Source organism: Calonectris borealis, chromosome 3 (assembly GCF_964195595.1).
Source record: "Calonectris borealis chromosome 3, bCalBor7.hap1.2, whole genome shotgun sequence".
Classification (NCBI taxonomy): Eukaryota; Metazoa; Chordata; class Aves; order Procellariiformes; family Procellariidae; genus Calonectris; species Calonectris borealis.
In genome coordinates this window covers 120227357-120251558 of record NC_134314.1, presented here as the reverse complement: position 1 = coordinate 120251558, position 24202 = coordinate 120227357, and the positions used below count along the sequence as shown (strand labels likewise).

At 37.4% G+C, this 24202-nt stretch overlaps 1 protein-coding gene across 18 annotated transcripts in view; it reads right to left on the bottom strand.

The window, feature by feature from the left end:
• KIF16B (kinesin family member 16B) overlaps positions 1–24202 on the bottom strand; it is a 140430-nt gene that overhangs the window by 103573 nt on the left and 12655 nt on the right. For 16 of the 18 annotated variants that reach the window (XR_012673243.1, XR_012673241.1, XR_012673242.1 and 13 more), the window contains exons 2-11: positions 20842–20911; positions 19687–19800; positions 15200–15316; positions 10859–10956; positions 10246–10355; positions 9473–9615; positions 7932–8100; positions 7598–7729; positions 4025–4200; positions 2052–2117 (exon numbers count right to left, since the gene is read on the bottom strand). Coding sequence is in view for 15 of the 18 variants with exons in the window: in XM_075147684.1 (XP_075003785.1) it covers positions 2052–2117; positions 4025–4200; positions 7598–7729; positions 7932–8100; positions 9473–9615; positions 10246–10355; positions 10859–10956; positions 15200–15316; positions 19687–19800; positions 20842–20911 (1195 nt within the window). In the remaining 3 variants the exon portion in view is untranslated. Of the gene's footprint in view, positions 1–2051; positions 2118–4024; positions 4201–7597; positions 7730–7931; positions 8101–9472; positions 9616–10245; positions 10356–10444; positions 10736–10858; positions 10957–15199; positions 15317–19686; positions 19801–20841; positions 20912–22001; positions 22123–24202 lie in introns of those variants that run through there. The other 2 variants (XM_075147679.1, XM_075147681.1) reach the window with 2 other exon arrangements.

Sequence of the window (24202 nt, the reverse complement as noted above, 5' to 3'; positions counted from 1 at the left end):
AAGAAGCTTCTCTCATCTTTACCTGTATCTCAAGATTTCAACTGAGAAAAGTAAATACATCTTTCAGTGCATCATATCAGTCCTAGTGCTGCTAATCAGAATGTTAAAACAAAAAATAATTGAAAAGATTAAAGAAAAACATGGAGGTCCATCGTAAGTCTATTCACCATACCAGAACAATTTCTATTCCTCAGAAATCATTTAAATGTTGTTCTTATACAAGGACAAATCAACTCATTAAAGAAAGCTACCATATATTTGTCGGATAATTTAAATACGGTGATAAAGTCTTTAGATCTGTATAAACAAATTAATTATTGCACTCATTCAATTATTAAAAAGCTATAACCACTGCAATATCTACTAAGAATTTTCACTAATTATGTCTATTGTAATTATCATGAATAGTAATCACATAATCTTCTAATGAGGCTGACAAAAGATAATAAAATATGCTCGATATACTCTCCACACAGGAGGGGCCAACACTTCTGAGCAGGACAAGCAGTGATTACTGTCAGAGCATGAATAACATACTCTAATTAGCATATAGTCAGCAGTTTATCTTGCTCAGCTACTTTTAGATTAAAGCTTTATGTTTGTGCACAAAAATAAAAGCATACTACACGTACTAACAATATTATCATTCATCTCTGATTCAGCTAAAACATTTTTAAAACCTAGTACGAATATGAAAAAAAATAATTTGCAACTGAAGGCCCACAGCACAGTTATGCAGGTCCTACTTTAATTATTGAATACAACATAGTAAGGATTCCTGCATATTTTACAAAGTTGTAAAATGTGTTCCTAGCAGAAACTTGGCTTATGGAGAAGCCTGGAGTCTACTTTGCAGCTATGGTTCATACTAATACAAATATTTCACCATTTTTGTCCTGAAGTTTATTTTTAAAGTACCATTTCACTGAAAAGTGTTTCAACATGTCTTTAAAATCGGTACTACCAATGGGAATCCTGAAAAGCGCAGACAGATACTGTACCAATTACTTAGGTCAAAACATGATTCTCAAAGCAATGCATTCATTCTCGAATTGTAAAGGTCTAAGCAGCACCAATGTAAACCTTACAATTTAAACCCGCTAAGCAGCCCCTATTTTTTAAAAGTATCATATCTACATTTGATTGGCACCTTGTTGACAGTATTCAGAACTAAATATGTGCTGCCATGTAGCTGGATGATTCCAAATACTTTCCTCTCTGTTTTTCCAAAGTCTGAGTAATACTAATGTTATAAACCAGTTTGCAGTAGCTTTAAAAACAGGCAAGTATATAGAAAAGAATTCACATAGAATGACAGAATAAAGAATGAAAGATTGCAAATTAGAGAAACGAGAGTACCATTATATGTAAATTCTTTTGGACCCTTGAGTAAGTCTAAACTGTCTGGGAATTTTTCCCAGCCTCTACACTGGGTTGCACTACTAAAACAACTTGGTGTGAAGCACACTATGAAGTACACCTCGATCTTAGACCCTCCCCCAAAAAGACAGCTAATTAGGCACTGAACATATTTGTACATATCAGAATTAAAGACTGAAATTTTCTGAAAACTTATCCTACAAGTTATTGATTACTTGAAAACAAAGAAGAGTTGACCATTTTCCCCATAAATCTTTTACTGTATTTTCTACACACGGAATGCTTTGTTACTGTGATTACTGGTTACTGATTACTCTGATTTAGTGGCTTTTCCCTCTCTATTCTATTTACAAACATACTTTTTTAGTAAGGCAAGCTGGCCTGGGAACTAATATTTTCATTAAATAGAACTGTTATATAAATATCAAAGATATACTTTGTTCTTAGTTATAATGTTACCTTACACTAGTAGGTTAACAAAATTACAAGTTCACACATAGGTTTTGGGGTTTTTTTATTTTTCTAAAATGTACCAAGACAATGCTGTTTGGAGGGAGAAAATTTAGTTGTGTATCAAAAAAATCCTGAAAATTACCAACACTCTTGTATCCAGACACCCCCCCTTTCCTTTTTTTTTTGTTTAGAAACTGTTTTATGAAATTGTAACTCACCCTTGCTTCATTCTGCTGAAGCTTTTCTTCCATACTTAAAGCTGTTGGAGAATCCAAGAGTGCAATCTAAAATTGTAAAAAGTAAACATCGTCAAGTTAAAAAAAAAAGGAAGGAAAAAAGTAACTATTTCTGGCGGAATGAAATGAAAGAAATGCAATTGTTCAGCTTTTTTGATTATTTAGGATGAAGTATTTTAAACTCTAATATATATCATTTTACCTTGAAATACTGTAAACAGAGTAATCAAAATCTTGTCAAAGCTGATAGTTCAAATACAAATCATCGGTTTGAGAGTACTATTTTCATTCACTGTGTATACACATGGTCACACATGCAGACACTGAAACTAGACACAAGTTTGTAACGGGCAATTCCTGATACATCTATGTTTCTATTTCTGTTAAACATGAAAATTTATTATGCATCAATAGTTAACCATTTTGCTATAATACATATGTATATTGCTTATCTTTAATCAATATATATTATGGTAACTGGCCTTAGAAAAGGAAAACTATTATACAACACGCACACACACAAGCAATACTCATTGTTATGTGACCTTCTACACTGAATCCAGCACTATATTTTGGTAACCAGTATCTCTGGTGATCTACAGAAGCATTTGCAATACAGTATTCTGGGAATATAAAGGAAAACCACAAAATAAATTATACAGAGATTTATATTCTACTGTGCATACATAACACCACCTGCTGTTTTATCAACCATCACAAATTCAATTAACTTAAGCAAGTTCTCTATTGTCTCCCACACAGCCATCTATCACATCCTACAACTGAACCAGCTTTATTTTGTGATATCCACCGTTTCACAGCTTGGAACTGGGTCAAAGCATTAGATCTTCAAAGGGGGTCCAAGTTACATCTACTTTGCTAACTCTAAATCAAACCCTATTTCAAAAGTTAATTTATTTTCCCTTCCTAAAGAATACGGGAGAAACACAAGTATAATAGAGTAATTCAACCCCATAAAGAATTTTCTAATTGTAACAAAGCAGAGCTCTCCGCTTCAGTCATCTACAATACCTGTTACTGCTTCCAACTGTGGTCCCATCCCCTTTTTCAGCAAATGTTTCATAGCATGAAATCTAGCTGATGTACTAGCCTTCTGTTAAAAAAAGGCTACGCCGAACTGACATTTCACATTGCACAGCCCATCTAAAATAAAATTAGATAGTTCTAGAAATAAATCTGAAGCATCATTTCAGATACTTCCAAATCATATTTGCTCAAGTGTGAAATCTAGAAGTCCCGAGTGACATTATTTAGAAGAGATGACTGGCCTGAGCCAATTGCATATTCCTTATTGTTAGCTTGGTTTCACCATCCTGGAAACAGAGGAAATTAAGCCTAACTGAGCTTGTGCAGCACATGTTTATAGCGGCTAATACAGACAGAAGAAAGAGAATCACGCAAAAGGGAAGTATAGCGTGATACGTTTTCTTACACCACCACTGAAAATACTTTCACATATTTAGCATGTTACATGCTTTCAAGGTACTGTGCAGCCAAACACAAAGAAAATGTATTGTTCAAACCCATCACATTTTTATATTTATGCATCTTAAGATACTTTATACTTTCTGCTTCTTTTGAGATACTAGATAAAGTACCTCTTCAGTCCATCAGTCTAGACCCCGGAAATACGTTACTGCTCAGTCTCCTTACGCTGTGGTGACTACCTGTCCCACAGCTCGCTGCAATTAAGCTCTGGTTATATTAAGAGAAAGCTAAAAGCTTTGGGATGACAATTTTTCCCCCCTTATGTTAAAAGAGGTAATCTGTTGGCCATATGGAAACTGATTCAATCAAGAAAATAATATTCATTCATAGCCTCATAGAGCTTGTTTACTCAAATCAATATAATGAAAGATAATTATCTCATTACATTCTAGAAATAGATGTTATAACTCAAGCAAAATTACACATAAATTTTAAGTAAAGCTAACCTGATTCCCTTGAGCAAGCAGGGCTTTTAACCGGGCTATTTCAGCTCTCAGCTCACGGATCAGTTTGACGTTAGGATCCTCATTAATAGTAGGCTTGTTGATGATGTTTTTGGCTCTATTTGCATAGCGAAGTGTACTTAAAGTTTCTCCATAATTGACATCAGCAGGTGAAATAGCTAAGGAGATGAAATCAGAAACAGTTTATCCAGCACCATATGTTTCATTTAGTAAAGTTAGTTTACATTTTAAAAGTCAGATAAACTTAATGTGGATGAAGAGACAGAAATACATGATTAACCAGTATGGCTACAATTTGTTCCAATTCTTCACCTAGCTCCACTGCTTTCATGTCACTATAACTTTGCTTAAGTAAACACTGTATTAGAATAGTGTATTAGAATAATGAGGTCCAACAATCAAGCGTTGTAAAGAAATCTTGCTGTCAATCTACTTAACATTTACATTTCTCTGATAAGCATAAACATCCTATATGAATACTTTACAGGCTTTCTTGCAAATTTTTTTACAAGAAGAGTAGGAAAAAGGGTGAGTATTTTATAAGTATTAATGTAATCATTGAATGGAAAAGTCATTGCAGGTAAAAACACCGTACGTTCAGTCCAAGTTTTGAAGGGAAATTAAACAGCGTTCAAACAAAAAGCAGACGCGAAAACCAAAACAAGATAAGAGCTTCTATAATTTACAAACCTAGCTGTTCTGCCGAGCTGCAGGCATCTGGCAGCGCGCAGAACTGTTACCTATCTGATGCATCAAGAGAAACCAGGATTATTTTTACAGGCAACTTAACCAGGAAAAACAATGGAGTTAAAATGAAAAGTGCTAATGCTTTCCTTCACTTAATTTTCCTAACAATACACAAGATGTTCCCAATTAAAAAGATCATTACTGCATCCAAATAGATGAACAAAAATACAGAAGAGAACACCATGCAGAAGTGATGCAGGACCAGAAATCTTAACTATCAAACTGAACAAGAGACCCAGAGAATCAATGAAAACATCTGAAAAAATAATCAAGTAACCAAAATATTCTGCCCTTCCTCATTCTCTCAAAAGTAATAAAGATTCTTTTTGTGGTAGAGACTCCCCGAATTAGGGGAGATGCACTTGGCAACAGACTATACCTCCCCTACTACACACTATCACTTCCCTACTTTATCTACTGTCTCCTCTCCACTACTGAATTATTCTCTTTCTGGAAGAGAAACGTTACAATACATAATAGAAATACGACAAATCATAATTGGATGTATTTTTATAAGAGCCTTTCCTACAGTTTGAGATGATCTTACTGCTTTTTTTGTGTTTAGTTACAGAAAAGACAGGCCAAACGTTATCTGGACAGCTTGTCAGGCTCTGTTAGGCAATTCAGTCACATTACCAGTAGAGTTACTCTTGGAGAAAAGATCAACCATCAGGGCTCTGCCTAGCAGAAACATCGTTAATAAACGAGGAAGTAGCTGAAAAAGCAGCTGGGCACTGTAATCATTAGTATAGGCACTGAAAGCTCACTGTGTTTCTAAAACTTCTCTTCCCAATCCCTCTGTCAAAAAAAAGAAAAAAAAAACAAAAAAACAACCCACCAAGTTACTCAACCATGTAACTGAAAGAAAGCATCAAGAAGAAAGATGCCAGCACAGTGTTACTTAGACAGAAAAACAAAGCAGAGTCTGGTCCAAGATCCTCTTTTGGTACTACTGTGATCAGCCTGAGGAAAGGAAGTGGCATGGATTCCAAAAACCTTCCCAAAATCATGCCACAAAGGAACTGCTATCCAGAGAATTTGACTGTAACAAAGCGATTGAAGAACCAGAATTTGATCCAATTGTCCTGGTTTCAGCTGGGATAGGGTTAAATTTCTTCCTAGTGCTGTGTTTTGGATTTAGTATGAGAAGAATGTTGGTAACACACTGATGTTTTCAGTTGTTGCTAAGTACTCTCCTAATCCAAGGACACCTCCCATGCTCTACCGACCGAGTTAGGTGCACAAGGGAGGGAACATAGTCAGGAGAGCCAGCCCAGCTGGCCAACGGGGCATTCCATACCATGTGACGTCATGCTCAGTATATGAATGGTAGGCGTGATCCAGGAAGTAGCAATCGCTACTTGGTTATCGGTCAGCGCGGATGGCGAGCAATTGCATTGTGCATCGCTTATTTTGTATATTCTATCATTATTATTATTATTTTCTCTTTTCTGTTCTATTAAACTACCTTTATCTCAGCCCACGAGTTTTTCCTCACTCTCACCCTTCCGATTCTCTCCCCGTCCCACCGGGGAGGGGGAGTGAGCGAGCGGCTGCGTGGGGTTTGGCTGCCTGCCAGGTTAAACCACAACACCAATGCATTTTATTCCTTCGATTCTGCTCTCCTACAATTCCCAAGAGAGGACTGCATCAGTTGGACTGCACTTCATTTGAGCACGGAAGAGTGAGAGAAATTTCAGAGCTGCTCTTCTCTTCAAACCTTACATTCCAAACATTCAGAATCTTCCCCTCCCCTTAAACATCCTCCCAGCTTCACTTGGGTTTTTTGGGAATGGAATTCCCATTCCAATTTGTTGCAAAACCTGCAATACATATGCCATAGGTAGGTTTTTAAACTGAGTGATCCTTACAGAGCTTCCTACAGGTAAAAAGGAAACTTGCAGAAGTTTGCAAGATGACTGATCATAAATAATTAAATTTAGACAAAGACTTAAAACACTCTGTGCATTAAAAAAGTAGGTTAAATAAAAGTGACAGTCTTACCCACTGAATGTCAAAAGAGACCAGGTTGTTTCTGCTACTAATGCAACAAACAACAACACAGTTTTGGAAAAGCAAACCGATTCACACGTCAGTATTGACGAGATGCACAAAGCTGGAATCTTATTTTGTTACTGGGGATCAAAGTCTGCAACTTGAGAAGGAGAGGCGTAAGGGGAGAGAAGTACAAGATTTTATCTAGGTCCAGGTTTGAGCACTTATCATGAGTAACAGCGCTGTCTGGAATGCAAATGAACCTCAAGAATAAACAGGAACTATTACTTGAAGTTTAACTGGTCAGATGAGCTAATCATTAGACTGTGCACGTGTCAAAGAAACAGAGCAGTGAGGTAGATGTCAGAGCAAATGCAAGCAATTAGGCACATACATTTGGATGATCCTTACTTATGCAAACAAATGTCTAACGACCGTACATACACGATCTGGATGCCTTGTTACCTTTGTGACCAAATACTCAGCCAGGGATATATGCACCCAAACAAATAAGCTGCAGATGAAAACGGAGTTCTCAAATTCGGGAGGCATACCTGCTATTGTTCATGACATTACTGAACAACTAGACTGTCCCCATATACACAATGAGACCCTATATAGTTCTACTGCTGGAAGAGATGTTCTGCAGGGTGTAGGTAAAGGCAAAGTGTTACTAGAAAACTCAGAAAGAAAGAAATCATTAGTATGTGTAAACAACGTTCTGCCTTAACAAAGCATCTGGAATCTATTTACAGCCACTCCTATTAAGCATGAACTGTTGAGGATGCAAAAAGGTAATTTAAAAACACTTACTGGCAATCATTATAGTTTTAGAGTTTCCTCCTAGGCTATCTTTTAACAGCCAAGTCAACACAGAGTCCCTGTAAGGCACAAATACTTGTTTCTTCTTTGAAAGAGGATTTGTTGCATCCTGAGATAAATCAGCTGTGATGTGGAGGTAGGAAAAAAAAACACACAAAAACAAACAAACAACAATTATGTATTTTCATTCATTTTCAAAAACAGTATGCGTTAGGCCACTATTTGTGTAAGTAAAAATTAACAGAAGTGTATGTAAAAAAATAGAAAGGTATTTAATGACTACAGAAAAACTTAAAACAGACAAGCACAAAAAACAGAGACTTACCTAAGGCAGAAATTACATTTCCCAGAGTAACTAGAGATTTGTTAATATTCCCTCCTTCCTTTAATCTAACCCCTGTGGCACCGGTGGCATCTGCTCTCTCACTTCCAGCAAGATCTACCAAATGAATCTTGCTAACAGTCTCACAAGGCATTTCAGAATCAAATTTAGCCTACAGGAAAAAAAACAATACAAAGAAAAGTGCATGAAGGTACAAAATTCTGAAATTTTACTGAATCCAACTTAGTGACCTTTTTCATTTCATGATTATATTTAACTTGTTTACAATAGCAGAGCTTCAGAAGACAGGTGTATTAGAGGTGCCACAGAAAGGCATTTGGTCATGAATTGCCACATAGCTCCCACACAAGTAGTCACGTCTTTAAATTGTGGTATTTCCAACTTTCTAGCCACTTACGCACATGCACTGACAACTGTGAATTGGTATTTACATGATGCACAGTGAACATGTGCTGCTTTCATTTTTTTAAGCTTTCAACATTTATATTATATTTACATTTAGCTTTCAACAAGTTATAGCATACACGGACACACTTACATTCAATTTGTCCCCCTGCCTCCAAGTTCAAGTAAGTAGCAATTGCAATTTTATTCTATGATTTTAACTGAGGCTTGCTCCCAATTTTTATCTTAATTCATATAAATCAACTCGGATTGCCCTGTGTCAAACTTCCTTCTACTTTGACAGTACAACAGTAAAACAAAACTTTTTGCTGCCTGCATCTTATCCTCTTCTGAAAGCTTTGCAATGAGCAATTCATCATTAGTGAACAGCTGGTGCACGGGATTTTGCGTGTGTGTGTTTTTTGGGGGGGAAGACATGCAAAGTTCTGTCAGGAGAGCAAACCACCTCTACGCTACCTTCTCTTCATCTAGCAGGTTATCTGTGGACTGTCTAAAAAGCCCCCCAAAAACAACGATGAAGAGCAAGAGTCATTAGAAAAGGAGTTTACTACCTATAAACAAAAAGATCACTATGCTCTGAGAAAACCTGTTAAATCTCTATTATTCCATCAGTAAATCAAGGAATATAAATAGGTTTCCAATGGTAACATGAAGAGTCAGAAAACATTTCTACACTCTACGATTTGGGCCATGGAGACAGGTTCTTTTCCGTAAACCTCGGATAACATCACACCATAAAAGGTAGCCCATGTTCAGCTCTGGCTGACGTCTCACACAACATGCTCCTCACCCACGCCTCCTGTCACAGCACCATCGTGAAACACGCTGGCACTGGTCACTGTTATTCAGCCTGAACTCCCAATAATTATCTCCTCAAAATGTATTAAATATCATTTTAAGTAATCACATTACACTGTAATTTTCAAGATTATAATCACTGATAAACATATTTATAATTCTCAAGAGTATTTCACACTTCTAACTTTCCCTATCACAAGACAACAACATAGTCATTATCCACCTATACTTGCTTATTTGACAACCTTATTTTTTAATTATCATATGAATCATTGAATGTAAACACATAGTAAGACGGGGGTTTGGTTTTGTTTTATTACCTGAGTGAAGTTGATGGTGAAAATGGCATGTGACCTGCTACTGACATCATTCATTCCAGTTGCAGCTGTCGTTCTATTTATATTTCCTGCGTCCATAAGTTCCTCTACATCAGTATAATTTTGCACTAAATGTTTAGATAAATCTAAAGAAAAGCAGAGTGTTACAGTATGCTCATACGTGAACTTGATTTTCTTTATAAAAAGATTCAAATTACCCTCACTACTGCAAAATATTGCTGCAATTAGTGTTTATTGTCATACTTGTTTATCACTTAAGGAAAGGGATGAGGCCTCATGTGAACAATGGAGAACTGACACATTTACAGTAAATTAAGAAAAAATATGCAATCTTACTGAAGTGTTTAGTGCATTAACATAAGCATAATCCCTCAGGAGACATGAACCTTCCCTGGTAGAGGATAGATTTAGGACAGTTAGATCCTAATAGGTTCTTTCCATCTAAACTTTAAAGTTTTATAAGTTATAGTCAACAAATTCTTAAAAACAATTGCATCTCTCAACATTATTTAAAAATGTGTTATAAATTTAAAGATAAAAATTGTATATATGTAATAATCTTAGAACTGGGAAAGCGAGTGGGGATACAAAATGAGAGGCTATTCTCCTTTCATGCTTTTACATCAAAGGAAAGCACTGTATCCATCATCATTTATATTTTAAAAGATAAAAATGCCCCATGCAATTAGACATGGTATTTTAAAATATATAAAGGTAATAAAATATCCAGTGCAAAACACTGAAAGCGTTTTTACCTTCAACATATGGCCCTTCTTTTGGATGTTCTCGTATTCGTAAATTATTAGTTTTTGATGACTTCCGTCTGAGAAGATCTCTCACACGTTCATTATAAATTTCCAGATAACTGAAAGAAAAAGATTAAAAGAACGCTGACTGATTCAAGAGTCTTTAAAAAAAGGAAAGCCATGTTAACACTGTTTGAAAGCAAGATACCTGAAGAAGCAAATGGATCCAAAGCTGGCTTAAGATAGTAATGACTACAGCGTACTTCTATCATAAGGAAAAAAGCCAAAAAAGCAAGAAGTAGAAAGGAAGCAGACATTAGCAAGATCAAGATCTCCTAATGCCAGCCTGAAATAAAGGTTAAAAATAAGGAAGGTGCTGTCTAGTAGCAAAGGCATTTTCATTATCATTTAAATAAAGCAAAATGCACAGCTGTTGGATTGAAGTTAGAAGTATTGCGCATTTTGACTACGACTGCCAACAAAAATCAATTATAGGACTGAGGCCAAGCATGGAAAGTTATCTGAGAAACACACACTTTTCTCAGAGATAAGAAGTGAAACAGGGTGGTTGTAACTGAAACAAGTTTGATAACCAGCAAACTATTAACACACCAAGACCAACCTGACTTCTGTTCGAAAGGATGCCTCATTCCGCTTTGTTTTTTCACTTATTTTGCTGAATAATCCTTCACAAATTCGAGGTATTAAACCTGCATCACCCTGCAATAACAACAATTGTTATTTCCAAGACTATATATGCATGAGCAATATATTTTGAAAAATAAAACCCAAGATCATTAGTTAAGAGCTCCAACATCCAGAAAAGGGGAAAAGTGAAAACTTGTCAGCAAATACTCTCTTGCCCTTTATTTACCTGCAGTCGTCTTACCACGTTAATCCTCGTGTGTGTGTTGGAATGTATATATTAGCTGCAATTCTTTGTTATTGGGATACATTTGACCCCTCTCACTTAGTTCAAAGAACCCCAAGGCAGAAACTGGCTCCCCAGAGCAACATATGAACTGCCTTATCTGAATACTATCTTTTCTAACTTCTCCTTCTACCCCATTTCACTATAGACTTGGCAACATCTGCAGAGAATGGGACGAGAGCCGTGAACATGCATCCATGAGCCATTCTCATTCAAACCCCCAATCCCCAGCTCACAGTCCTTCCTGTCTTGAAAGATGCAGCAGGTCCTCTGCATAAATTAGTGTGCAATAACAAAATTAAAACTGCATTCACTGTATCCCACAATGCAGCCAAATTAAATTTGATACTTAACTTCTGAATGCTCAACTCTGCAATTAAAGAGTTTTTATGCATAAAGTGCTCTGTAGGTTTAATAAAGCAAACTGAAAAAACATTTCTTCTCACAGATCCCTACAGACTACGTGGTTTACTAGCAGGGCTGCAACTATCCACTACAGGGTCCTTGCCACTTCAGCTAACACAGCAGCCAGCAGCAGCAGGATGTCATCTTCTCAGTTAAGCTGGCACTTGAGAATTGAGCCTCATCCCAGTAAGGCTGCTGCTCCACCACTGTTGTCAAACATGTGTCAGACTGTGAGGCAGCAGCTAACACCGCTGAGATTTCCAGAGACTTAGCATGCAGCTCTCCTCTTCCCGTTGCTCCAGGGAGACTCCCTTCCAGCCAAGCAACGAGGCAGTAAGTCGAAGCCAGGGTTTTCCCCAGCAGTAGAGAGGAGCAGGAGAGCGCCATGCAGCTCTGGTCTCAGCTGACGAGGGGCTGCTTGCTCCCAGCTGCCCCATTCCCACCGAGTCTGATTAGGTAGATGACCAGCTACCTGCTGAGCACACCTCCTCCCCACCACTTCAGGAAGACAGCAGCTAACACTCCTTCAGAGCTGAAATAAGTGAACACGGCTCCCAGGAATAAAGGGAGAGGATATATACATACAGATGAGCTTTGGGCTCGGAGCTGCAAACTCAGAAGTCGCTTACAAAACAGTCTGTCAGCTACAATTTGCCTCCAGTCCAAAAACGCATAAGCAATTTGATGCGATGGACTAATTCTAATTCTGTGCACCACTGAGGCAAGAAATGTTCTTGCTTAGAGTTAGGGGCCTTGCAATTAAGCACGAGGCAACTTAGGACAAACCAGACCAAACATCCAATGTGAGCATAGCGCAGGCACTCCAGGCACCCAAGCGAGTTTGCCTGGTGGGATTCTACAGATAGCTGGCAGCAGGAAAACACGAAGACAGTGGACCGCTCTGCACCAGACTCTGGCAGGGCGAGTGCTCCACGGGCAAAGATTTCTCTTCTACTTGGAATCCCTCATAAAATCTGACCCTTTTTGCCCAAGCACGCTCCAGTCTGCTCCTGTGCTGGTCCCCTCTGTCGTCATTCTTCAGCTTCCTGCTGCATGCTCTGTCCCACCAGTCTTCTCCCAAGTGTCAACTCCGAGCTCCTCTTCGCATTTCCTTTGCCCAGATATAATTCCTGATTCATCATCCAGTCTCTTTTTTTAATCATATTCTATCCCTCCATTTTGCCCTTTTCCAGCATCTTCCTCCTCTTAATCAGAGCCTCTCTGTCCTTCTCAAACCAGGCTTCATTCTTTGAAATAATAATCTATTCTCTCCTTCTATCGTACCTAGCCCTTCACCTGATTACACCTTGGTTAAAAAAAAAAAACAACACCCTAGATGAAGGGAGAAACTTGCAGCTTAATCAGGCTTTTTTTGAGACAATTGCCTTTGGTAACAGAGGAGCAGCCTTTCCCAGTATGTATCAATCTCTACTCCAGACAAAGTTTCAGGGTTCAGCGCCAGAATTTCCCCCATGCTTTTTTTTTTTTTTTTTTTTTTTTTTTAAACACAGGGAGAGTAGAAAGTAAGACTTTTCTTTCATCTCATGCTTGGAAACACCTGAACAGTTTTAATTAAAGCTTAAGGAAAAAACATGAAAGATCCATCACAAAGTTTTAGGCAAGTCATTAGTGTCTGACATAATTTAGCAACTGCAAAGAGAGTCTTAAAATAGGAAATAATAGCTTTAATTGAGTAACTTCAACCATAGCAATATAGTGATGAGAAAGGAAGAACACACAGTTGCCAGCATATTTCATGAGTAAAATATACATCTTACAGAATGTACACTCTTAGAAACTATATTTAAACATTTTCTCCCTTTTCACTCCCTACAGCTCCAGGACAGAATCAGCTACATCTTTGACAGTTTTTTTCCGGGTTACAGAGTTTCCAGTCATGGCAATCTGTTGAATCAAAATAGGTAGTTCACTCCAGAGCTGAATTTTCTCATTAAAAGCCCGTTTTCCTTCTGTGCTATTTAACCAGAAAACTCCTTACTGCAATTCAAATGTACTGTTCCTTACCCATCTACCTTGGACACAGGGAACAAATTATTCCCTTCCTTTCTGCAGCAGCCTTTCACGTCTTGGAAGACTTTTGTTCCTCCACAGTCTTCCTTTCTCTGTGTAAGCAAGTCTGACTTTCCTGATAGATCATATTTTATAGATCTCTGATCATTTCAGTATCTGTGCTCAAGACTTATTCTAACTCGAAGTCATTTCTTTCTTGAAATGATTGCTGCACACAGCATTGCAGAAGAAGCCTTCCAGAGCCACGAACAGCAGATATTGAAAGCAAAATGAAAATAGAATTCATACTTTTTAAGGAGAAGTAGGGGGAAAAAAAAATTTATTTCCAATTCAAGTTTTCTTATAGCATTGTGGTCTCTCTGACAGGGCCATCCATTTTCAAGCATTTAACTTGGCGGCTGAGTATATTTTACACAGGCTCTGTACAAAGCCAGATTAAAGTATTTATGTATCATGGCAAGAAGATTAGACCTTTATTATTGAATAGTGTCAAACAAACTTCAGCACCTATTCATTTGCAAAACGTCTTGATGATTACGGTCATTACATATAGTGAGGCAGTCTCATAAAAACGTCACTTTTATAAATTTCTGAAATAGAAATCCACATCTAGGTCATAAGATCTTTTCTGGTTACAAAAGTCTATTCTGCTTACCATTTTGAAGTTAAATATAAAGCTACTTAGTCTGTGACAACTGAAAGAAAAAGATTTACAGCTAATTTACTCTCTTAAGCTAAAGGAGGTGCAAAGTGGCCAATCTTACTGCATTTCAAATGAGTGATCTATCTAAGGAAGGACAAGTGGCAATATTCCCCTTTTCAATTCTGCTGGGAGAAGGCAAGCTGTATTTTTTTCCCAAGGATTAAAGGAGAATGAAACCTGTGGAGGTTGCCTTGCAAACAGACTTCATCAGTTGGCCCTTTCAAACTGCTCCACTCCCAACAGTTTAGCGGGTTCTTTCTGTCCTTGTGCAGTCATGGAAGCAACTGCAGGAAACTGCTCCCATCCTTCACTCACAAACTGCCAAATGCCCCTCCTACCATACCTTCCTCTTCCAGGGTCTTCACTGCAGTGTTCAACAGGACTTAATCCTTAAAATTCAAGTTACTGTATCATCTCATAACGGTTTGCTGAAACTTACATTTAGCAACTCTCATCCCCAGTTTCTACTCTTCACTTGATAGCCTTCTCTAAAGAGGGGCCAAGGAGCTATCTTCTGACCCTTCAAAAGATATCTAAAAAACAGATCTTTTCAGAAAGAGCTGATCATTCATGTCCTCAAAATCAGTATCTTGGTTTTTGTCTCGAGAAAGTCAGCGGTAACATTTTAAATGTTTGGTTTTGTTACTGAACAAAAATTATTGCTTCTTGTCCAACACAACAGAGTATCACTTAAAGACACTTCTGTCAATACCTACCTATAAAAGAAACAGCTTCTAAAACCTCTGATTACCACTAGAAGGTATGGTACATGGGGGGTCAGTAGCATACAGACAGGATCAGCAATAATAATTCCGTAAAAACGTGCTCTTACAGTAGCGTAATTTCAATGCCTTGCTACAGAATAAAAATGCACATTTGCAAAATCAACATACCGCATTTCCCATCATCGTGTAGGACTTCCCAGATCCAGTCTGTCCATATGCAAAAACACAAGCGTTATAACCTTCAAAGGCAGATTTAAGCACATCTGTACCAAGATTTTTGAAAACCTAAAAACAAAGGAAGTTTTTTTAAGACAACAGAAGCTTGGGGATAAAAGTTGTCATCAGTCCAGCATGGCAAATATTAAACAATAAACTACCACCATATAAACTATTGGCATCAACCAGTGATATTTACTATAGGACAGGAAATCAGTACTTCAAATAAATTACTAAATTCTACTACCGTATTCAGTTTACAGCACTGCAACAGTATATTTTCTACTTCTTTTTCTGTCAGAGATCTACTCGACATGCAGAAGTACAAAAAAACCACTCCCTTCTTTCTATAGGTCCAATTTCTTTCAGCTGATCTCACACACTTCATTCACTTTTCCTTATTAGTAATATCTATTCACTTTTTGTATCTTTGCCAACTCTCCATGTTTTGCAAACATCCAGCCCCTTCTCAAAAGGAAATGTTTCAGCGATCCTGTCACTTTCTTGGTTTGTGTTTTTGGAGGGTTTTGGTTGGTTGGTTTTGGTTTTTTGCTTTAACCAAGTGTAAGAAAATGGACTATTATTTTCTTCCTATTTCCTCCTTAACCTGCTTTTACATACCAATACTTTCTAGGCTGGCAAACATGGAAACATGTTTTCTATATGTAAGTGACCCTCTTTACTCAGCTAGCCCCTCTTTTGCCCTCAACGTTTACCTCTGAAACTGGTAATGATTCCTCCTTCACATCCCATAATATAGGGGTCTATTCTCACCTAATGAGTTCAGCTCTCAGCAGATGCCTTCATCACCTTCCTCTGCAGTACTACCTCCAGTATCCCTCCCAGATTTCTGACCTTTCATTATCACTACCCCTCATTTCCATCCATACCCCCACTAGCCCACTGATGCAGCTTCTCTCTCAATGAAACTATTAATCTGGGTCTCCCAATCCAAACACGATTTTCAAAAATCTCATAGATGCTTCATGTAATTCGGCTACTAGTCTGTAGTTTATGTGATTTAAATTAACCAAGGACTCCAAGTCATTATTAATAGCAAATGGCGCATACAGACTATAATCATGCCACTGCTGCAAGGGAGGAGTGCTGGGTAATTTCTTTAATCGTTAATGCTCAGTTGCAAGCATGCCTTTGGAATACTTAACTTGACCTCCCCTTGAGCAAAGGGGTTACAATGCTGTAATCTGTTACACTTCTCAAAGAGGAAGAGTATAAAGATCAGCCAAAGCACAATTTCCCTTTTGCTTGTCATTTGAAAAGGAGCATCTTAGCTGAATTCTTCCTCCTGACTAACTGCTCCTTTATTTTTTCCCCTCTTTTCCCTCTCCCTATGTCCAAGTTTTTACCTCACCATCTGGACCAAGTCTTTATGCACTTTTGTTTTGACTGCATTTTCTCTTTTAAAAATTTGTGTATACTTTGCAAAGTGATTTGAGGTAGCGCATAGGATAGACGGTTACAGTCAGTGTTGTCTGAACACAGAGGCTTAACACACAGGTTAGAAGACAAGACATCGTTAGGATGGGACTTTGTAAGAACCAAACGACTGGGACACCGGTTTGTCACAAAAGGGCAGTAAACTCATCAAAATTCTATTTGTTTCCCTTCCATGTGTACAAACTAAGTAGCTTGATGGTAAATTGCCACTCCCACTCTGATTTTTGAATACTAAAGCGTATTTTGCATCTACAAGGCATATTAATGGGGCATGTAGTACCAGACAGACCTCCATTTATTATTTTTCTGCTTTTCAAAAGGAAAAATATAACAATCATGAACAAAGCACGCTAGGCAACCGCATTACCAACATCAAGATCAATTTTATTCCATGGCAAGGTGAATACGAATGAAAGACGCCCTTTTTTTATGCCACTGGTGCAGTAAACTGGAAATTCTGCAGCAACTTGATAAGAGCTTAACTACAAAGTCTTCCAATTAAATATGAAATGAATAACACAAGCAAAACAATAGCTTGTGCAGCATTTGTTTAGAAATTGCACTCCCATGGTTTGAAAATTCCTTTTGTTTCCAATGTGATGTGCTGTGCACATTGTAATTAAAACAACACTTGACACGGGGACAATACTATTTTTGTGGCTGAGCACGAGAAGTTAGCATTCTTGCCAGTAAGGATGAAGGAGGCAGTCTAGGGTTGTGGGACACACTGTAATAGCGGAATATTGAACGTGGACATCTAGGCCATTCTTAGGATTTATTGTTAGCATCCTATTACTACAAACCACAAAGCTCACAGCTTTAAAAAAAAAAAAAAAAAAATCACTGCTCAAGGCTGCTGCAGCAATCCCTATATGGGCATTTTAATTTTTTTTTCCCCATAAGCTCCTGACACAGGCAAGTTATACTGATCTTGCCTCAACCTGACCTGCTCTGAAATAGAGGCAAAATGGCACCAATAAGGAAAAACTTAAAATAAGGAAAACTTAATTTATCACTTATATATAGAAATTGGACATCAACACAGGATACAACTTGGATATCCACTTATATTAATTCAGGTTTCCTTTGCAAATGGCTATTTTAACAAGAATTAACTTCATTATTTCACAGCACATTCAGATTCTGGAAAAAAACTGCATTGCAACAGCCTAACACCACAATGGACTCTCTTCCTGGGTTTCTTCTAATGAGGTCTTGCCTAACATAGCTTTCTAGAAGTATGTAAAGTCAGGTAAAGAAACAGCTACCTAAAGGATGCAAAAATTAAACATCCATAAACGTAAGCCACAATCGGTGCTTAAGAAGAATTTCTACATTTCGTTTTAGAAATGAAAAAGTTCATTTTGCAGACTTTTCCAAATATGCATTGATACATCATTAATACTGTTTTATGGAGACGTACTCATCTGTATCAGGAAAAACTGAGAATATGGTAATCAGTTATCACTCAGAATTATATGCATTTTCATGAAACTAAGTAATATTAAACTAAGATCCTAATCGATTTGTATGAGCAAACCTAAGGCAATCATTTGTTGCATCTGCAGAACCATAACCAAAAATCTCAAGCTTCCGTTAAAATTGGAACAGAAAAATACATAATCAAAGCTGCTTTAATTAAAATAAATAAATAACTCTCTGCATGCTCAACTTAAAGCATTTGCTAAAGTTCTAGTAAAGCCATATGGCCTGAAGCACCTGCTTAAAAACATCCACTACAAACTAGGATTCCAATCATTGCGCTCAATACACTACTACTTGAATTTGCCACAGCGCTAAAGTAATTAGGGTATTTCTACATCAATGCCCAAATAAATTTATACTTCTTGATATTTCAGAGAATATAGCAAAAACTGTGTTACTTAAAAGAACATCATAAAGAAATCACAATCCAGAAAGTTTAAGAATATACGTGATCAAACGTTTGGATTAAACACTATTACTTCAGTGAAATAAAGAAAGAAGCTTTCAGAAAAAAGAGGACCTACCGCTTACACTGATGGTTAAATAGAAATTTCAAGTATAAATTCCCTATCAAGCAATTACAGTCATTATATATAACGGCAAAACTTGTCATAAATATTTAAAATTGGCTTCAACTTACTGTTTCTTATTACTAGTTTTAATTCTGAGGCTTTTTAGGATTAGCCATATCAATATTCCTGATTTTGGGGGTTACAGAATAGATGAGGCACATACCAAAAAGGTATGTATCCAACTGGCTTACAGTATATTCGACAAACTCTTGCATTATTTTAAGGGGGAAGAAATACTCTCACTTTGAGCTTACAGCATCCCAAGTTCCACAAAACCAAAAGAGATGATAGCAATTACAGAACACTTGAATTTTCCTTAATAATTTTATTTGGGAATGTGAAATAGCAAAAAGGTTCAATGTTCACATGAAACGCAAGGTCAGGGAGGGTCTATCTGTTCATTTAAATAATGCCTATAGCTCTGAGTTTGATTTTCTGTTCTGAGTGCGCAGGAAGAAAGGCAGTTTTGTCCTTTCCTAAGCTGAATACTCAAGGGAGGAGAAAGAAGAATCTTCTAACGTGTACCAAGACTTTTGGACAAAAGGAGCCCACTTCAGCCAGATAAGAAGAATGTTTCAGTCTAAGTGAATTAAAGATACATGTTTCTAAAAAGTGATTTTTTCAAAAAAGCTTTTCAAAAACAAATCTAGTGCTCAGAGAAGGTCTCTAACTTGACTTTACAAGACCAATCATACAAGAGAACTAGAAAGAATCATTTAGCCTGCTCTATTAGAAAACACAGCACTTAATAATGTGAGCTAAGTTAAAAGGAAACAAAACAAAATTCAAATTCTCACGTACCTAGGGAATTTCTAAATTACACAAGAAGCACTTTCAATGGAAAGAAGTTTCAAAGAATGCTTTCACATCAAAGAAAAGGGAAACGAAAAAAAAAAAACAATTATTAACATTCAGAAAACCTACCATTTCTTGACAAACAAAGCTGGGACTTTTACTGTCTGCTGAGAAATAGGAAAAATCGTAGGTAAATGTCTTAGTTCTTTCTCGTCCTGTGTCTCCAGTACCACCCTCTGGTACCTATTTTAAAAAGAAAAAAAAAAAAAACACCACAAAAAAAACCAATCAATCCACCGGGTGGTACAATACATCCTCATGAAGTAATTAAAAACATTTTACAATAACTAATCAGAAAACAAATTTAACATAAGGCTATACACATTTAGAAATTTATGATGACAGGTTAGCCTATTATTCCAACAAGAGAGAAAAAATTAGCAACAGATACACTCTTCAGCAAGGATAGTCACATCACAAGACAGCACAGCAGGAATTATTTGGATTTTAGCTTACTGCTCCTAACCCCACAGTATATTTTTGTCACAATACTTACATTTAGTTAAATCAGTCCTGTATATGAAATTCAGATTATAATAAGGGATTATCCTGCATATATAATTAATAGGAGCCAGAGAGACATTTGCACTGTGAACAGCATCTCAATGTGGAGTTGTAATGAAAATGGTGTTACATACCTGCTGCTTAAGTCTATCGTCATGCTCAAGACATGACAGCTAACACTATATTTCAGCAATATTCACGGCTATCTGAATCAGTCTAAACAAAGTACACACTGAAATTCCTTTTCATATATTTGTCATTGGAAACTATCTTGCAAAAACCTATTTGCTGTGCATGATTTCTCTTGCTGAGAGAAATGTTAAAATATACCATCAAAATATTAGAGCAAGTGATGGGTACTTTGGGTTTAGTTTGTTTTCATGGGAATTCCAGAAGAGTACTTCTACAGATGAAGCAAAGGTTTAATAGCTACCAGGCATGTACCTCCCCTTCTACTGTTGGCTTTCATCTTCCAGCTAAGTAATGACCAGAGTGATAAACCTCAGAAAAACCTATGAGATACAGTCTATAGAGTGGTTCTCAGAAAACCATGGTGCAGCAAGTCAACAGTTTAACCTGCTTCCTCAAAGGATTACTTCAACACTGTATTTTAAAAACTAAGTGCTGCTCTCCCCAGTGCAGTGAGCACCACTGCTTTGTCCAGTCATATTTTGGCAGCTATTCAGACAGGACTTCCTTTTCTACGTTGTGTTTACTCACCTTTAAGTTCGTGATTGTCGTTTTATTTTTCTCCATTGAAATAATGAACTTTGCATTAAGGTCTTTCTCCCTGAAAGAAAAACGAGACTTGAGTATGTTAAATAAAACATATCACAATAATCCACAGTCATATTTCCACTCACAGGTTGCTTGCCACAGTCAATTATCAAGTGAATTCATTTTTATTTCATTTTTTAATTGTTGTGACCAATGTTTACTTATTGCTATGGGATATATTTGAAGTACTTGGGCTTGCCTCCAAATCCCTTCATCTAGAAACAGAGTAGCAGCTTGGGGAAACCTGCTTCAGAAGTTTGACTCTGCAAGTCAATTAAATGGTTTATTCTTAATTTGAAGTACTCTGATCCAAAGCCCAGTGAAGTCAATTATGTGGCTCTAAGGAACTGCGAAAAGAACATGACAAGATAAGCCCCAGTCTCTTACCACCATCCTAGTAGCAGCAGTCCCCATTTACCCATATGGCCTAGGTAACTAGGGACTAAGTATTTAAACCACAAAACCCCAGTATTTTAAAACTCTCTTAGAAATGAGGTACCCAACGTATTTTTTGAGCTGTGATGCATCACGGCAGTGCAAGACAGAGGCTCTGCTACTAAGGGAGTGTTACACAGGTTTATTGCTTCCCAGAGCACAATGATTCCAGGAAGAATAAAAGCCCAGTTCTGCAGCAGTGTTTTCATGCACCCTCTTTCACATCAGTTGTTTCTGACTGTTTTCAAAACTATTATAAAAAATCGTTAGCTTAGTGTCTAAAACCAGCATGTATTAACCTGCTTGCTAGAGATGGGATTTCATTATAGTTAGTCATAAGAGTAATATAGGCTGCTCTTGAATGACAACCTCGAGCATAACATCTCCTGTGTTACTAAATACATGCGCAGGAAAAAAGAGCCGAAGACGACTGCTAAATACACCACACAAAACCTCGCTCCCCAAATGCTAACAGACACGCCTGTGCCAAAACCATCTGCTAAGTCACCTGACAAACTGGTGTGCCCGACTGGTGCAAAGGAAAGCAGAGGGCTTTAAAGCAATAAAGTGCTGCTTTACCATATTGCACTGTATCTCAGCGATAACTGGATATCCGCTTGCAACAACCAAAAATGAAAAACAGAAACTTCCTCCTAGTAACAGGAGACCTGAGTTCAGGATTTTAGTGTGATGTTTTCTTCCTTGTGGTGCACTGGATCACCCAACTCTCTGTTCATCAGCTGACTGTGCAGCTACCCTCTATTCATGTTCAGTTTTCCAGTAGAAATTCTAAAGAAAAGCAAAACCCATTTTAAAATCTACATTAATGAATAAAGATTAGGCAAATAAAAGTGCTTATTTAAATATCAACACATTAAGTTATTTTCTAAGCTAATAAAATATATAATTGTAATAATTACAGCATTAATTATACAACCGAATTTAGATCTACCGTTGAAAAACATTAGAAGCATGCCTTAAGAGATGCCTCGTAGTCATTTCCATGTCATCCTTAGTAGCTTCTACTAGGTCTACACTTAAGAGACTGAAATACTAAAATACAGCTATGAGTAATAAACAGGGAAACGGAGAACTTTCCAATGGTACTTTTGTAGTTGGAAATAGATTTTGACATGGCAGTAATGCAGCTTGTGCATGGCTACGACTCACCCTGCTTCCTGAACAGTCTCTACCTGTCTGTAACTATTTGCTCAGCGAAGCGTAATAAGAAATGTGGACCAATTAAATGGTCTACCTTACTATGAAAATTTGTTTCACATATAATTTGTAACCTTCCTCTAGGAAGTTTGGAAGGACTTTAGGCGGGAAGAAGTTTAGGCCAGAATTATTGCTTTTTTGTCTGGATTTCTTCATGCTTGAGGTGTACAAGGGAAAACAATAAAATATGTTGGTGCTTTCTTTCCCAGACCTAGCCAGCTCTCCATATTACAAAACCTGAAGCTACTCAATAATGGAAAATTGATACAAAATGTTTAAAGTCTAACACCCGTATATGAACTACACAGAACTCTAAGAAGCCTAGAGTCATTAATTTTTGTGATTACACTGATAATAGTATTACTAAACACTATTAAAGAAAGAGGATTTCAAAGTTAAAAAAAAAATATTGGCACTAGCCAATAAAAAAAATTCATAAATAGAATTTTTCATTTTTGTAGGGGAAGGCATAGGGAGAGGACAACCTGAAAGAGGAATACTATGATCAGAATCAATAAGCCAACCTGAGAGAAGTGAAAAGAATTAACAGGAATCAAATACTAAAGCTTCACATTAATATGAGCAGCTAAGTATAATTTATGGTACACATAAAGAGTTTGAGAGGATCCCATAAAAAACAATTGCTTGCATACTGCCAGTTATTTCCAGGCACTCATTTAATGCAGTTCAGCAGGGGCCGAGTCCCTTTCAAAAAGTTTTGATTGCAAGTTCCACTTTAATTAAAGGTTCAGACTGTAAAAAGCTGTATTGCAACATTGGGTACCCTTCTGAGAACCTTCAGGGCTAGGAGAACCCTACTGCAACCAGCTGCTCCTCCAGCCCTATCTCAGCCCAGAGACAAGCCCCAGCCATTAACCAAAGACTCTGCCCCCACAAATTCCACCCCCCTCACCACAAAGCAACGTAAAGGGGCCGGCTGCCAAAACTAGTTCACAATTAACACTTTGATGATTTAAGAAAGCTTGCTTCCCCCGAAGCCCAATCTGCTCACACAGCGGTGTTTAGGGTCAGCCTCCAGGCTGTTCTCGCTGATGTTTCATACACCACGTGGAGCTCTAGGATCACAAGGGAAGGAAACTTAGAACCCGTGATCCCGTGGCCCCTAACCAAACTACAAAGTCATCAAGCAGGCAAGTTTCTTGGCAAAGACACCAGGAAATACATCAACCCAGTGCTGTTATTAACCTTCTACTATTGCTAAATTCAGCTAGTCATCTAGCAATTAATGGCAAGGAGGAGAGGGAGGGGAAAAAAAAAGGAAAAAAAAAATCAGAAAAACTACTTCAGATAATACTGGCACTTTATTTTAACATAAACAGTATCAATATTAGTACCAAGATTCGCTTAAAAGAACTAGTATAGTTGTCTTGTAATGAGATAACTTGATAAATGGCTTACTTGGGCAAAGTTTTAATAATTTCTCTTCATCACAAGGGCCATGTGGGTTATGAAGAACTGCCCCAAACTGAAGATGATTCAGCAGCTCTATCAAAACGCAGCAGCTTCATGGAAGAAGCTGCAATGTAGATATCTCTATGTCAAGTTTCTTTCTCTCTGTCCCGTATATTCCCTGCCTATTTTCAGGGCAAAGACCAGAGCAGTTTTTGCACCTCCATGGGCATCTAGTCGA